The sequence below is a fragment of the Trachurus trachurus genome (assembly GCF_905171665.1).
Source record: "Trachurus trachurus genome assembly, chromosome: 15".
NCBI lineage: Eukaryota > Metazoa > Chordata > Actinopteri > Carangiformes > Carangidae > Trachurus > Trachurus trachurus.
The window spans coordinates 26,303,549-26,319,879 of NC_139906.1; the positions used below are offsets into that span (position 1 = coordinate 26,303,549).

Sequence of the window (16,331 nt, forward strand, 5' to 3'; positions counted from 1 at the left end):
TCACCATCTCTCATCTTCTGCTCCTCAAAACTTTTCTGCATGGTTGCCAAAGCTGGGCCGAATGAGTGCTTATGGTCCACAGAACGGATTGTTGGGTCTTCTCTGTCTGAGAAAGCCACCAAGCACTTAGCCGCCCACCTAGCTCCTGTTTCTACAACCATCTTACCATGGCTCTTCCAGGCAGGTGCACCTGAACAGCGTACCTGTGCAGAGGCGAGCAAGACTCCGTCCTCAGGTACAGTTTGTCTGACAGGGCTTGGGTAGATGAAGAGTCCACCTGTCGTTCCGTCTGGTAGATGCATTAGAGGTTGGCCCAGTCCAACACCAACCCTCCTTTGACAGTGTTTTGGCACTGGGGTTGGAGTGTGGGTTGCTTCACGACCATGTCCCCAACTTGAAGCACTCAGGAAACTGGGTTGTAGAGGTTTGTGTGGACAATGCTAATGTTTTTTTCAGGACCCAAATGCAGACAAAGAAACTTTAATGACTTACTTGGGACAACACAAAAACAACTACTGCCAGTCAGGCTGTCCAAGGTCAAACTGAGTCCAGAGAAAAACGACAAAGAATAATCTAATGGAAAGCCAGCACGGACACATGCAACATTAAAGAAACTCGCAGTGCTGCTTTTCAGTAACATTTCAGCAGCATTTACACTTTCAATGTGTAACATCATTTTTATGACTTATTTATATTTTAATCAAAGCCAGAATACACAACCTCAAGCATTATTCTTTTTCTTTTTTTACCCAAGGATGGTAATTTTATCTAACAAATAATCCCACTCTGAAAGAGGCTAAAGTTCACAACAATTCCTTAAGTCCTCAATGTTTTGAATTAAAAAGCAGCCAGAGGGTGTTAGCAATTTACACCCAGTTAAATCAGAATGTGTTTTTGATGCTTCATATTTTTATGTTGACGTGTGATCAAAGGTAAGATGAAGGCTGCGACCTCCAAGACCTAATTTATCTGAGTATATAATTTAGACGTGCATTTCTCGCCAATTGTAGATTATTATCAAAATAACGTGATTCCATGTTATGTATTGTTGATTGCATTTCAGGGGAAAAAAAGATGCAGTCAGAAGGGCATCATCAAAAGATGGAATTGCTGCAATCCGCTCCCACCAGGATGCCATTAATAAATGTTTCTTTTATGGCTCTCGCCTTTTCTATTCCCCCTCTTTTTTTTCCTCCTCTGTAGGCACTTTCCTTCCTTCAGATGACACTGAAAAACAGGCATAATTGGCATCTATCTCCTTCCTATAGGCTTCATTCATGCTTTGCCTCGTGATGGGATCCTTAATTGATACATATGGCTGTCCTGATGATTGGACTTTCAGAAATGAGGGGCGGCCATTGTGGCAGTTCAGTGTGTTCAAGTCAACTGATCAATTTGCAAAGAATTTCATGGAAAATTTCAAGGCAGCAGCAGCGGCAGAAGAAGAAAAAGAAGAATACGTGTTAGAAGTTATAATCACAAAGAAAAACAGGATGCACAGAAATGCAAAATACAAATACATGTCACAAAAAAAAACCTGTGATTACATCTAAAAGGAGAGATATTCACTGCCTTTTCCTGCTTCCTTCATCTGCTGGTGCTCCTCTAATGACGTCTGTTTTTTTTTCACACCTTATCATTGCGTTTGCATGCGTCCTGCCATTATAACTGATTGCAGGGCCAAAGAAAAGAGGAAATCAGGGCAACATCTCATCTGCCCCGTGTGTCTCTGCACTGCATCATTTCTCCGCCTGTTTTCCTCTGGCTTAGTACAAAGCACACACTTATCAGTGTATGCCCATTTTGAGAAGAGGAGGCGAGGGGGGGTAGGGGTGGGGTGTAACCTCTGTGGGGTTTTGTTGGATTCATGTCATCTTTTAAGGAATATGTGCCGAACATGCCATAAGTTGTTTTTGTGGCTGAATGGCGTACTCTCTCTATTTACGGCACACTCAAGTTCTTATTGTTGTGGCCGTGCTGTTGGAGGACTGTACTTACTTTTGAGAAAAACATCTGCGAAATTATTCTCATCATTCAAAGAGAAAAAAAAAAAAAAAAAGTTCACTTGAATCACATCTTACATCTCACACAGATGTGAGTTGTTACTATTACACAACTTTTAAGGAGTTAATTGTGTAAATTACTCCATTCTTCTTCTTCTTTTTTCTCCACTCAGAGGCAGGGACATTTTGTTCTCGGGTTGTTCATCCGTCCCATTTTCGTGGACATGATTTATCTCAGTCCACCTTGACAGAAATACTTCAAATTTGCCACAGACGTCCATTTGGAAACAAGGACAAGAATCAAAGGTCAAGGTGCAGGTATTGTGAATGCAATATCTCGAGGAGTCTTCAAGGTGAAAGTGCTTCATGCAGAGTGGGACACACTGTGTGGTACTGAATAGATTTAATATAAAACATCACCTACAGTGCAGCACCATGGAATAGTCTTTTCTGTGTCTCTCCATGTGTCCTCCATGCTGCAGCTGAACCGTCAGAACCGCTCCCTGAAGAGGAAGAGCATGATGCTGCTGTCCCACCTCAGCCCAGACACCATCACCGAGATCAATCTTGACGACGAAGAAGACGAAGAGGATGATGCTGAGGACCTAGATGCAGCCAGCAAGGTCTGCACCTCCCCCCAGTGCCAGACCCCCATCTCAGGTACCAGACAAAACATCTGCATCTGTTTCAATTCTAAAATACTGTCACACATTTACCAGCAACTCAACCCTCACTGTGTTGTGTTCTCACCTCTGGAAAAATTCAATTTACAATGTGTCTACAAGAAAATCTCCATTTACAGCACTAGAGCCAGTGCACTGTTGCTTAGTAACGGTAAACATTTGTTTGTCAGCACTGGCTTGAGCTCTAAATGTTTTAAACCACAAAAAAATTACAAAATGTTATTTAGACAGTTTGGTTTTAAAATAGAATATAAAGCACAAAACACTGTAACATGAACTTCTACATACAAACGTCTATGACATCACCTTTGTCTCCACCAGACAGCCTGTACCAAATGATCTCAGTAGGCTACATAAAAAGAAAGTAGCCTACACAACGTTAACAACATGTATGAGCATTCTGACTTCATTCAACTCAGACACCCAAAGATAATTTGTGTGGTTTCATTGTAAAGATGTTTCTACCACCTGATGAACACAGTTCACCCACACTTTAAATTTTTTTTTTTTTTAAGTATATTTTTTGGCTTTTTGCCTTTATTCGATAGTCCACAGTAGAGATAGACAGGAAAGGGGGAGGCAGAGAGAGGGGGAATGACATGCAGGAAAGGTCTGCCCGACGCGGGACTCGAACCGGGGACGCCTGCGGTGAGGACTGTAGCCTCTACATGGGGCGGCCGCTTTAACCCGCCCCACCCACACTTTAATTTAGCGTCTATCAGGGATCATATAGCAATTAAAGGTCCAGGGTGTAAAACGGGGGGGAAACCGTGATATCTAGCGTGCAGATTCTAGATTGCAGCGCTCACTCGCTTGGCTCACCCCTCCCATTGGCAAAGTGACGGTGGCCTTCTAGGACAAAAAAACGTATTTACCACGACTGGGAGTAGTCTAGGAGCATGGAGCGATGACGTGAAGATCTAAACCATTTTACCATATGTCTTCTGTTTCCTCCTCCTTCTTCTTCTCTTCCGCCTTCTTTTTCGTTGGATTTTCCGTTCGTGCTGCCGTACAAACATTGGCGGCGCAAGATGGCGACACTCTCTAAAGCAAGACCCTTGCTAATATAAAAGAAGAATTATAAGGCTACGAAAACCAAACTAAATTTATTTTATAGCGATTATGCACTTATACAAATATAAACAGCAGACATATTGTAAAATGGTTTTGTCCCAGTCTTGGTAAACAAGTTTTTTTGTCCTCGGAGGCCACCGTCACTTTGCCGATGGGAGGGGTGAGTGCGAGCGAGTGAGTGAGCGCTGCAATCTAGAATCTGAACGCTGGATATCACGGTTTTACCCCCATTTTACACACTGGACCTTTAAATGAGTGGGCACTCAAGTAAAAATTCCATGGGCCACAACAGCAGAGAAACGAGCGGCAAATTGAGAAAGGATGCAGATTTAAAGACAAATACAGAATGAAAACAGCAACAGAAATGCAAATGAAACAATGCACTGCAGGAAACGTTAAGAGGAAACCAATGCAAATACAGAAACAAAGCAACCTTACATTCACTCTGTGGTCTCCATGGTTATTTTAGACTCCATCAGCTTTTTACAGTCACATTATCCGTATCCATGGAGCCTCATTTGATACAGTGTGTGTAGTGATGTGTAAACAGTGACACTATGCAAGTGCATGAAGTAAGTGGGTTATAACCACGGATGTTCAGTGAGTCTTAAACTGCCTTAAACACCAGTGAACTACTTTTCCTGTGGTGCATGGGAAATGTCACAGTGAGTCCAGTAATTAGACCAGTGGTGATAATGGATTCACTCTGATGCAGAAAATGGTTGAACACAGTCGACTTCCTGCAAGACTATGGGCTTATTATATTGAAAATTCATAAGTGCATCACATTTCTGTCAATGAGTGCACAGGATGAACATGCTTTCACTCTGCATGTTTTTACTATATATAGATATATACAGGTTTAAATAACATGAAATTAAGGAGCAGGAGTGGCAGATTCTGAGTTCCACGCACACAGATGAGCCTGATGAAGGTCCTACACCGTCAGTTCTCATCTGTTCACACACCTTTTGAACATTTTGATTTAATTTGGGATTTTTATTCAACTGCATACTTGTCTTTTTCATACTTGTCCTTTTTAACAAAGGGCATCTCATCCCCAGCTAAAAACAATTTCAGATGTCACCGACCTTTTCTGCTTATAAGTACACTCCTAAATGTCTCAGTCTCGTCCTGCTGTGAGCTGCTTCTCCTGGGCGCAGAAATTCCTGAATTTTATTTATCTAATGTCAGTCATTTCTTTCATGCAGGCGACTGACATGTACGTGTACAGAAATACAAGCTGTTGTTTTGTTGATCTTGCAGTACCTTCATGCAGAGCACATTTACTTATCAAACACTTTACAGAGAAATATCTGTAGCCAATGCAGTGCAGTCATGGAAATACATACGTACATACAGCTGCAGGCAGCAATGTACAGGTTCCAACCACAAGCATATTTGTTTATTAAAGAGACCCAAAGGAGTTTGCTTTTGGTTATAAAAGAGTCTCATATTAAAGCAGATATCAGTGGAATGTTTTTGTTAATATAAGTCCTAAATAGTCCTATTTTCCGTCAGCAATCACTTACATGAAGTATTTCAGCCTAAACACGAGTCTCTCCGTCACTCTGCTCTGCTGTAACCCGAGGAGAAAATTTTCCTTGTGGGATACAAGTGTTATCCAATGAGGAGAGAGAACGGCATGAAGGGCTGTGTGTGCAGCCAAGGGATGCGCGTGAATGTGGTGACGTAGCACGAGGACCAATTGATGCCTGACAAGGGCGGGGGCTGCTAACTCATGGTGCGTTCAAAGAAACTCGTACTTTGTGTTTTTCCTTCCTGTGAAGTCATACCAGTTCGATCTGGTACGAGTTCACGGGTCGGAAGTTACGAGTGGCCGTTATAGGGAACTTTCACAGACAACAGGATGGTAAAAACACGAGCTACGGGTTACCTGGAACGCTACCAAGTCGTAGTTGTGACTTGAAGCTGTAACTTACGGTTTCAAAAGCCTGCCTTGAACGCAGCATTAGCCGAAACGGCCGTGAAGCTGATATCTGCTTTAATGTGGATGAATCTACGTTACCCACACTTGTTAGTGGGTCCATTTTCGATAAATATATAGTTTTGTCTTTATAGTTATTTTGATATTATTATTAAGTGGTCGACTCGCTCAGCATTTCCTAGTTTCGGTTTCCCGGACGCTGCCCGGCGGGTCATGGGAATAACGCTGCCGGATCGCTATTGGCATCGTTTATGGTCGGAACTATGACAGTATCTGATCGTCTTCTTTTTTTTTAATAATATAATGATATCCATCTATTACAATTTGACTATACTATAACCCATATTATATCAAGAACAACATCCTAATTAATGGAAGTTATGTTTTAAGTAATGTTCTTTTAGAGCTTTTTTAACGAAGAGTTCATTTGCAAAAGCAGATAACTCCGTTTTTAAAAAATTCCAGAATCTTAATTTTTCATTTTTAATTTACATACATAGAGAATAATTAGCAAAGAATAATTAGCAAAGAATAATTACAAAGCCTCAGCTCATTTTTTTCAAAATGGCACTTATCTGCTTTTGCAAATGAACTCATATATACTCTATATGTAGTATGGGAGCACATCCCATATACAGTATACTACATCTTCTACTACAATAACACCACTACTACTACGAATTTTAAAATAAATAAATAATGATAATACTAATAAAAATTATAATAATAATAAAAAATAATACTTGTCTTTGTTGCAGAGCTGCAGGATCGGCTGGAGTCGACAATGACGGAGAAAAATCGAGCAGTCAGTGAACTTGAGTCTTTGAGAAACCAACTGAGAGAAACCAGGGAGGAAGTACGTAAGCATCTTTCTGTTGCTTTTCCCTGCTGCTAACACTCCATTCACACTGCATTTAATCCACACATTTGTGCTCATATCAAATGAATGGCAACAGCAAGGCCACCACACTCTTGAAAACCTGACATTAACACAACGCCAGATGTGGACAACCTGAGTATGTGCACATTAGCATGTTGACAGAGGAGAGTAGGTGTTAATACTGCGCTGTGTGATGATCTATCACAGTCAACATCATGGCTGCATTTGTGTTAGAAGGGTGATGTGGTGCAAACTGCATATCGCTCAGTGCACTGCAGCTTAAGAAAACACATGCAAACTGAAGACAAATGAAAGCCTGTCCAGACACAGAGACATGCTGGAGACTGTGTTGACTTTTTTTTGGTAAGGACAAATCGAGTGGTTAGAGAGCACGTCCCATGTTGCGCTGATTACTGATTGGATTCCAGACCGAGACAATTTTTTTTGCATGGCATTCCTCTAGTCTCTCTGCACAATCCTGTCAAATAAAGGCAAACAAATGTCCCTAAAATAAAGGATAAATACTGTAATGATGTACAGGTGGAGTTAAAAATGGTCTTAGGTTATGAAAAGTACCAAAGACATTTGAGGCCCTTTATTTAAGTAACTTCACAAACAATGTCCAGCATGAAGACTCCAGGTGGACATGTCTTCTTTGAGACACTGGCTGGACATTGTTGAGGTGATACTGGATATGGAAAGACTCAAACACATCCTGCAAATACAATTGAATTTGAAGAGAAATTGGTGAGATGGACCATTCGCAGAGACACAGTAACTCGGGAGTAAAGTTGGACATCCTGTTTTTGTCAGAGTGTTTTCAGTCTCTCTGACACTATTCATCTACAGTATTCTTTTGCAAACAAAAGGAAACACAAACGTGCAAATTCAGAAAACATCTTCATCAATTTGACAACACACAAACACAACCACATGTGACCCAAGTTCAAGTCCAAGCCATGGCCCTTTATTTCATATTATCGTCATCATCGCTCTCACTCTTGTTCTCTTTCTTATTCTCACTCTTTCTGTCAGAATTATAGCAAAAATAATTCAAAGGGATAGTTCAACATTTTGGCAAATTCTCCTATTGCCATAATCCCTATATGTTTAGGACCTTTAATTGTCAGTGCAAGCTATTTTTAGAACGGCGGAGCAGAGCCGCGAGCTACTCAGAACTACACTACGGAGGCTAATGGGATTTCTTGGTATCCCTCATCAAACTCATCAAATACACAATCCAACATCTCCAAAACGCTCTGGTGGACAAGTTGTGACCTGCACGGTATGAGATAATAACGGAACGTTACGAGACGAGTTGTTCTCGAGGCAAATGCAGAGACTGCTTGCTGAAAAACTGTCCCCGACGTCAACGCACATCAGCGGTTTTGCATGAATTTACCTCTAAAACAACTCTGTCTCGAAACGTTCTGTTATTATCTGAATGTGAATGTGCAGGTCACAACTTGTCTACGACAGCGTTTTGGAGTTGCTGGATTGTGTATTTGATGAGTTTGATTAGGGAAACCAAGAAATCCCATTAGCCTCCGTAGCGTAGCTCTGAGCAGCTCGCCGCCCTGCTCTGCCGTTCTGAAAATAGCTTGCACCGACATTAAAGGTAACGGACCTACTCCTAAGATTATAAGGATTATGGCAATGGGCCAATTTGCCAAAATGTTGAACTATCTCTTAAAAAGAAAAAAAGTGATAAACCAGCTGGGATACACCTGTTCAATGCTTTTAGCTTCAGAAGTCACAGTTGGGCTTTTAATGACAACTCCCAGCAGGTCCATCACTTGTTAGCGTCCCATGGAGACACTGTGTTGTGCTGTGAGTATCTCCAGGTCATGTGTCATCAAATTGATGAGGATGTTTTCTTAAACTGCGCTGCATTTGTTCATTTGCATGTGTTTTTTGAAGTTGCAGGGAGTTGAGTTTTAGCAGCATTTCCTGCATGAGTACAGGGATGCACATGCATACATTTACACAACAACGAGTACGGATGGCTGCAGTTTAATGGCTGTTTTCTTAAGTTTGAATGTGTTGAGTTGTCAGGGTCAGTGTATGTAAACCCTGTGTGTCACCTCCACTGTGACTGGAATCACTCTCTCTGAGCTGTGTCCCTCCTGACATGTGCAGCTGCTGAAGGAGAAACATGATAACAGTGTGTTAATAGCTGAGACGCTGCAGCAGAAGAAGCTCCTGGGGAAATATAACAGAGGTGAGTGTGGGGTCTTCTATAATCTAACATGGAGGAGGCTGTTCATTATGAGCCTGGCCTGATTTCCCTACAGTTAACACACTAGTGTATTGCCACAAGGTGATCAGTGACATCTCAGCAGTAAGAGAGCAACTGTGTAAATCTTTGTCCAGTGTCTCAGTTCGCTGTGGATGAATACAAGGCCCTGCAGGACACGCTGGACCTGGAGAGACATCTGAGGACTGAGGCGGAGACCTTTGGCAGAGAGGTGAGTTTTGACGGCAGCCTGTGTGATGAGCGTGGCTCTGCCGGCTCCTGACTCTGCCCTCCTCCTTCTCCCCAGATGGTGGTGGAGCAGAAGAAGCTGAAGAGACAGAGTCAGATCCTGATGCAGAGCTCCGCCCCCAGTCAGGCTCTGCAGGACGCCCTGAGCCAGGTCACCACACTGACCCAGGATCTGGAGACGCAGAGACTGGAGCACCAGAACCAGGTCTCCTCACACAACTCAGTATAATAATACATGATCTATCCATCTATCTATCTATCTATCTATCTATCTATCTATCTATCTATCTATCTATCTATCTATCTATCTATCTATCTATCTATCTATCTATCTATCTATCTATCTATCTATCTATCTATCTATCTATCTATCTATCTATCTATCTGCCTGTCCGTCCGTCCGTCCGTCCGTCCGCCCGCCCGTCCATCCATCCATCCATCTATCTATCTATCTGTCTATCTAACTGTCTGTCTAACTGTCTGTCTGTCTGTCCCTCTCTCCATCCATCTATCTATCTATCTATCTATCTATCTATCTATCTATCTATCTATCTATCTATCTATCTATCTATCTATCTATCTATCTATCTATCTATCTATCTATCTATCTATCTATCTATCTATCTATCTATCTATCTATCTCCTTAATCTTTGCCCATTTTCCCATTAGTCACATTGGGGGATGCCTGGTGAATTATCCTGGGCCGTGACAGTACAACCAGGGGCCGAGACCTGCCAGATTAATAATTAAAAGCAGCGATGAAGCCCCCGGCTGCCACCCCCTCCCCTGGAACTGATGGAAAACAATTAGAGCTGAGTGGGATCAGTGATCTCTCCTGGTGCCGGGATAGAGGTTGCCATACCCTTAATTTGAGAAACAATTAAAACACTGGTTAAGGAACTGGGGATGAAAGCAGATGACTGACTGTCATCTGGCAGCTGTCCAGCTCCACTCATGACAAATGATTAGCACAGGAGCTGCAGCAGTCACTGTGCTGGAACGTACAGAGCAGATCTCTAGTGGCTCCTCGTCCTTCCTGTCTGGAAGTTTGGACATGTAACAGTAAGCCGTGCTCCGGATCAGGATCAGTGACTGTGTCCTGTGCTCGTCCCTCAGATGAAGCAGATGGAGGACAGGCTGAGCGCCTGCGAGGCTCAGAGGGAGCTGACGGCTCTGAGGCGCAAACTGCAGCTTGTGGAGGAGGAGAAGAGGGAGTTCACTGACAAATGCTCCAAGGCCGAGGTGCAGGTCAAGGATCTGAGCTTCACAGGTGAGAGGACGTTACACTGGACACTGTGTCGGTGATAGGATCCATGTCATAGTCCTCACTGTAAACACTCTTCTCCTCTGTTCTCTCTCTCTCTGCTGCTGCTGCTGCTGCTGGAAAGTCGAGGAGCTCCAGAAGAAGCTCCAGAAACTTCTCAACCCACCCCCGGCCCCAGCACCTCCACCTCCACCCCCACCTCCTCCACTGCCTCCAGCTTCAGCCCCGTCCTCCAACCCACTGAGGTTTGACCACACACGCTTTGTCATTTTCACTACGATGCACCTTACATCACATGTTACAAAGGGTATGAAAATATAGTGGAGAACCGTAAGTTTCGCTTTTACCCACCACGTCTCTCCCTCGACGCAGAGGGGAGGGGGGAGGAGGGGGGGCGGTGTTTCGTACCCGTGCAGGGAAGTTACATAGTGCAGTTTCAGCCGACACGACCCGGCTCAGGCTGCAGCGGCAGCACCATTCATCCTATTAACCATTTTTCTACCATTGCAATGAGTCTGGAAACATTATTTTAAGGCCGAAAAACTCCGCAATGTTACTTTAACAGGCGCTACCTGGAAAACTTTCTCCGGTGAGTTTCTGTGGTTCCCTACGGGGAGCATACATCAGTCCGACTGTCCGACTGCCCAAAAGTCAGACGGCTCATTTCTCCGACTACCCATTCTACAGTGTTATGGTTAGGTTTAGAAGGGTTAGGGCTACTTAAGTCGGAGAAATGGGTGGTCGGACTAATGGAAGCAAAAATAAAGAAATGTATGGTCGGAGAAATGGGTAGTCGGACAGACGTCATGCGCCCGGTTACCTACGGTCACGCTGCCACTGAACGTAAAAAATGGCGATGCAACATGGCCGCCTCGGTTCGGTGCGTCGCCCACTTATGTATTTGTAACGACTTGTAACAACTCATTCTAAGGTACGAGAAAGCTTTCATTTGTATGCGGGTATGATTAGATTTAATTGAAATATGTATTTATGGGGCGGTGCGTGGCGCAGTAGTTAAAGCAGCCGCCCCATGTAGAGGCTACAGTCCTCAACGCAGGCGTCCCCGGTTCAAATCCTGCGTCGGGCAGACCTTTCCTGCATGTCGTTCCCCCCCTCTCTCTGCCTCCCCCTTTCCTGTCTATCTCACTGTGCTATCAAATAAAGGCAAAAAAGCCCCCCCCAAAAAAGAAAGAAATATGTATTTATGAAAGCAATATTTGATTTTTGCTAATAAAAAGCCAAATAAGTTACATACTGGGGCTTTAATGATTAATCAAATGATGATGAAAGTATTTCCATAATTGCTGCCATCTTTGTTAATTATACCTTTCTGTATTTTTATATCTATGCTATATGTATAAAATACATACATATATCTTATATTATCTTAATAATTTTAAACATGTCTCTTCCAATTCTGGGAAAGCAATCCCTGACTTTTACATAATATAACCAACACTGACAGGCTCTGGGATATATTACACACAGGTCTGTGATATATGTAAGTTTACTGTAAGTTAACATGTGTTAGACATAATGACAATATATGAAATGATCTGGTGGTGACCATGTGTCCTCCCCACAGCTCACTGTTGTCACTGATCCGAAAGAGAAGGGACGTCAGCGCTGACATCCCACTGGTGGATCAGGACTCTGCCAAGACACCAGGTACACATCCAGCACACACATATACTGTCCCATCTAACATGTGGTCTGATCAAAGTGGCTGAATCCACTGTGAAGGACGGTTTGACTGTCCCCTACTCCTCTAGTCTCCAAGATACGTGTTTCTGACTGTCAAGTCAATGTAGTGTCCCTTTTTTCAATAATAGGTCATTCTCACAGCAGAAACATCATCCTCACAACTCTATGGTGGACATCAGTGTCAAGTTATCTTGCTTTAACATGCAAATATTCATTTTGACTGTGTTATGTAAAAAACATTTACACAAGACATCTGTCCTCTCTCTGTGATGTATGCTATAGTCATATAGTATTTTATTCTCCTCTTCTCTGGCAGCTAATATATTCTAGTGCAGGACGACTGGTCTTGAATCCTGATTTTTCTTTTTTTCATTTAGAATTTATCCTTTTTCACCTTTTCCTTTGCAAATCAATGTCACTTGTGTGTGGAAGGACAAATACTGTAGCAAGTGGTGCATAAGAAATTCAAACTCAAATCTCCATCACTGGCCTATTAGGTCAACATGTTAAATTCTTCAATTTGCACAAACAAAAGAGAAACCTTGACTCATCAGAGCTGGTAGAACAGCAATGTTCACTCAACAGGCTGCACTGGCTCCTCATTTTGTTAAGTAGTTTTTGAATATGTGAGACCTGAATTGGGCACTACGCTCAGGGTATCTTCTACTCTGACACCAGAATAATAGTCTCTTTCTGAGCACTTTGGAGGAAAGTATTTTACCATTACTTTAACACAAAATAGTTTTTGCATGACATTTGACGTAGACATCTTACCAACAACAGCTCCATTGTGGAAGCTTTTGAATGTTTTGTGTTGGAAAATTAAATATTCACATTTCTTTGCCAATAGGCTGCCTCATTGCAGAATTAGAGTTTTTGTTCCCGCCTTTTGTGAACTTGAGAAAGTCTCTCTTCCTAGCCCAACTTCTGCATGGAAACAGATGAATAGTGTCTGTGTTTTACACAGGCCCAGTTCACCCCAAATAGATTTTGGTAGCCTCACACACAGCGCTCTGAATACCAGAGAACTAACAGCAGTAATGATTGTTCCCTGGCTACAGCCGCCTCCATCAGAGCTGACCATGATGCTGCACAAAACCTGGGCCCAGTTGTTCTGATCGGATTTTGGATTGGATCAAATCTTGAAAATGGGTTCTTCAAAACTAAAAATCTTGATTTTAATCTGGATCAAACCCTCAGTTTGGTTTGTTCAAAACTTTTTCTGTAGGGAGATAACTGCAAAAAGAGAAAAAATCCGCACACCATGAGCTCCCTTCAGAAAAATTTAATAGCGTGACGTTTCGAGCAAAACAATGCTCTTTTTCAAACTGCTGTATGAGAGTAGGGAGATAACTCCCAATGTTTCTTTCTACTGTACAACTGTGATAAAGTAAAGATGGATTACATGATCCTGGATGGCAAAACTGGGGATTTCCAAATCCAGATAATTTCGATCCAGATGAAACCTTCTCAACAACTGGGCCCTAGAGATTGTCCAACAACAGTTTTTAAACTTCTATATCCAAGTGAGTTTTATTTCAGTGCTCAGAAACAGCGCCTTGTACTAACCCTAACCCACAAAGGACTGTTTGTGTTTGCGTGTTGTGTGTGTCAGATTTGGACGTCAGGCAGCAGGCGGTGGATGAAATGATGCAGAGGATCAAGAAAGGAGTTCAGCTTCGACCCGTCAGCCAATCACCAAACAGAGCCAGGAGGAGACAGGTAAAACCTTCAAACCTCCCAACAGGATCTGTGACCAGACTGGATCAGTGTGTGGGTCTTGATCTTTGACCTGGATGTTGATGTTGAATACTGGAAACCCAACTGATATCATTTATATTTATTTGAACATGACTCATTTTGAATCTTGAAAAATGGTTTTGTTGTTCAGTTGTTTTATTTGTTGATGAAATGTGTTTTGTGTTCCTCACTCAAGTGACTTGAAACATGTTTTTTTCAGGATCCTCATATTATTTCATGACATGTCACAGTCTTCAGTCAGCGCAGGACTCTATTATAGAAATGTTACTGGGCCTTAAAGAATAAAGTGAGAGGCTGGTGTTCTTCAGCACTGAAACAGATCTGCCTATTACTTTTCATAATTTATTTATTCCGACCACAGATATTCATTCCTATCAAACGAGGTTTAGTAATAACATCTTATTTTTACCGTCTTCCCGAACATCAATTGAACATTACTTATAGAGGCTCCAAGCTTTGGACTGAATTAAACTTATCACTGAGGTTCCATCTCCTCCCATTGCATTTTTAAAAAGAATCTGAAGGAATTTTTACTTTCCACAGGAACCTAATTATCTTTCCCTACTCGCTCTTTAACTATATTTTCTCTGTCATTGTTCTGCCTTTGTCACATATTGTTTTGCTGTTATTTGCTTCAAGTCCTACCTTGATTCCTGCTGCTATTGATCTTTTGTCTTTTGTTTTTGTTTAGCTCATGTACAGTATGTTGTCTGTTTGTCTCTTGTTTTGTATTATTGAAAGGGGTGGAACCTTGTACAAGTTCGCTAGGACTTCGTTCCCTCCTTGCACAGCGTTATACGCATTTTATTTTTTTGCTAAATAAATAAACCTAAACCTAAATTACAACATAATAAATAACACCCTTTATTATCTTACACACACAGAATTAGACCTGGTTCAATGAGTACACACCACCGCCTCTGTGTCATATTACATTGTACATTACCCCACACTGGACTCAACAGAAGAAGACAGACAGACAGACAGACACAGAGCACCACCCAGCTAAAAGTTTAATGCAGTCTGCAGACATGTCTTCTATATGTTACATTAGAGGAAGCGTGTTTCCATTTTCCCTGAAATCACCCAGCTCAAGCACCGAGCGTCGACCGGCTCTGAGGCCCTGAATTAGTTTGGTACATTGTTGAGCATATTGTTCAGTGCTCTTAAATCCATCAGTGTGTGGGATTACCTAAGAGCTACTTGTTTCCATAAAACAAGACATATGGCCAAGACATCTTTTAGTCTAACGTGTTCCTCCACCACAACAACTCTGCCAAATTAGATAGCATTAGATAGGACCTGCTCTGCACGGTAATTATAAATAATGAGGATGGGAAAATTGACGTGACTCAGAATGAGCGCGTGTTGACACATTTGCTTCTTGTAGAAAGCATACATCCTCGCGCTGCAGTGTCTCGTCTCGGTGGTAAGAGGTGCAGTTTAGCCTCTAAGTGCTGATTGAGGAAAAATAAGTATAATGGGTCAGACTGCTGTTTATTTACCAAACCCATCTTTTTCCTCCAATTTTCCTTTTGTCAGATGCAGCGGCTGCCCTCTAATTCTGCCATTCAGGAACTTAAAGGAATCATGGTAATGATCAGCAATCAAATATCCTCACAAGCCATATTTTACTAGTTGAACTTTCACTGTATTTATACCAGAGGAGACTTTGTTGTCTCAGTGGAGACAGCACCGTATGTGGACGGGCTCACACCAGAGTCTAACGTTCAAATAAGATATCATCCAACCAAGGTGAAAAGGCCTCGGATAAAGAAATGTTCTGTTACTGTTGCACTGTTAATTATCCAGAGTTCAGACGACTGCAGCCACTCCCACAGATCTGTCCATGTGTGTGATGTGTCTCTGTGTGTCTTTGTCCAGGACAATTTCAATAGAACCCCCCCGCAAATAAAGGCTGCGCCTCCGTCAGCAGACCACGATAATGAGTTGCAGAGGATCCTGATGCAGCGGCGGGGAGCTCTGGAGTCCTAACACACACACACACACACAAACACACACACAACAGTAAGTTTCAACCCCTTCACACTCTCTGTGGGCTTGGATGCATCCGCTGTTTGTTTGTGGTAGAAGACAGAGTTTTTGTCTCCTCAGTCCATCAGGAGTTTCTAGTCATAGGTTGGCTTTATAGATCTGATGTCTTATTTTTAACCCTCCTGTTGTCCTCCTGGGTCAAAGAAGGAGGGACAAAAGGAAGGAAGGAAGGAAGGAAGGACGAAGGGATAGATGAACGGAAGGAAGGAAGGATAAAGGGATAGAAGGAAGGAAGGAAGGAAGGAGGAAGGGAAAGAATGAAGGAAGGAAGGAAGGAAGGAAGGAAGGAAGGAAGGAAGGAAGGAAGGAAGGACAAAGGGAACGATGGGAGGAAAGAAGGAAGGAAAGATAGACGAAAAGGGACGAAGGGAAGGAAAGAAGGGAGGGAGGCAAAAACGATTGTGGAAAGAAGGGAAAAGGGAAGGAAAGAAAGATGGAGGGAGAGAACAGATTTGTTCAAGGAAGGAAGAAGG

The 16,331-nt window shown here is 42.4% G+C and overlaps 1 protein-coding gene across 2 annotated transcripts in view; it reads left to right on the forward strand.

The window, feature by feature from the left end:
• shtn1 (shootin 1) overlaps positions 1–16,331 on the forward strand; it is a 28,767-nt gene that overhangs the window by 11,575 nt on the left and 861 nt on the right. The window contains exons 5-15 of one of the 2 annotated variants that reach the window (XM_083988005.1): positions 2,486–2,663; positions 6,467–6,564; positions 8,728–8,809; positions 8,962–9,056; positions 9,132–9,278; positions 10,191–10,344; positions 10,463–10,583; positions 11,924–12,006; positions 13,658–13,764; positions 15,346–15,396; positions 15,688–15,835. In XM_083988005.1, coding sequence (XP_083844131.1) covers positions 2,486–2,663; positions 6,467–6,564; positions 8,728–8,809; positions 8,962–9,056; positions 9,132–9,278; positions 10,191–10,344; positions 10,463–10,583; positions 11,924–12,006; positions 13,658–13,764; positions 15,346–15,396; positions 15,688–15,798 — 1,227 coding nt within the window. In that variant the 3' untranslated portion in view covers positions 15,799–15,835. The remainder of the gene's footprint in view (positions 1–2,485; positions 2,664–6,466; positions 6,565–8,727; positions 8,810–8,961; positions 9,057–9,131; positions 9,279–10,190; positions 10,345–10,462; positions 10,584–11,923; positions 12,007–13,657; positions 13,765–15,345; positions 15,397–15,687; positions 15,836–16,331) is intronic. The other variant, XM_083988006.1, reaches the window with a different exon arrangement.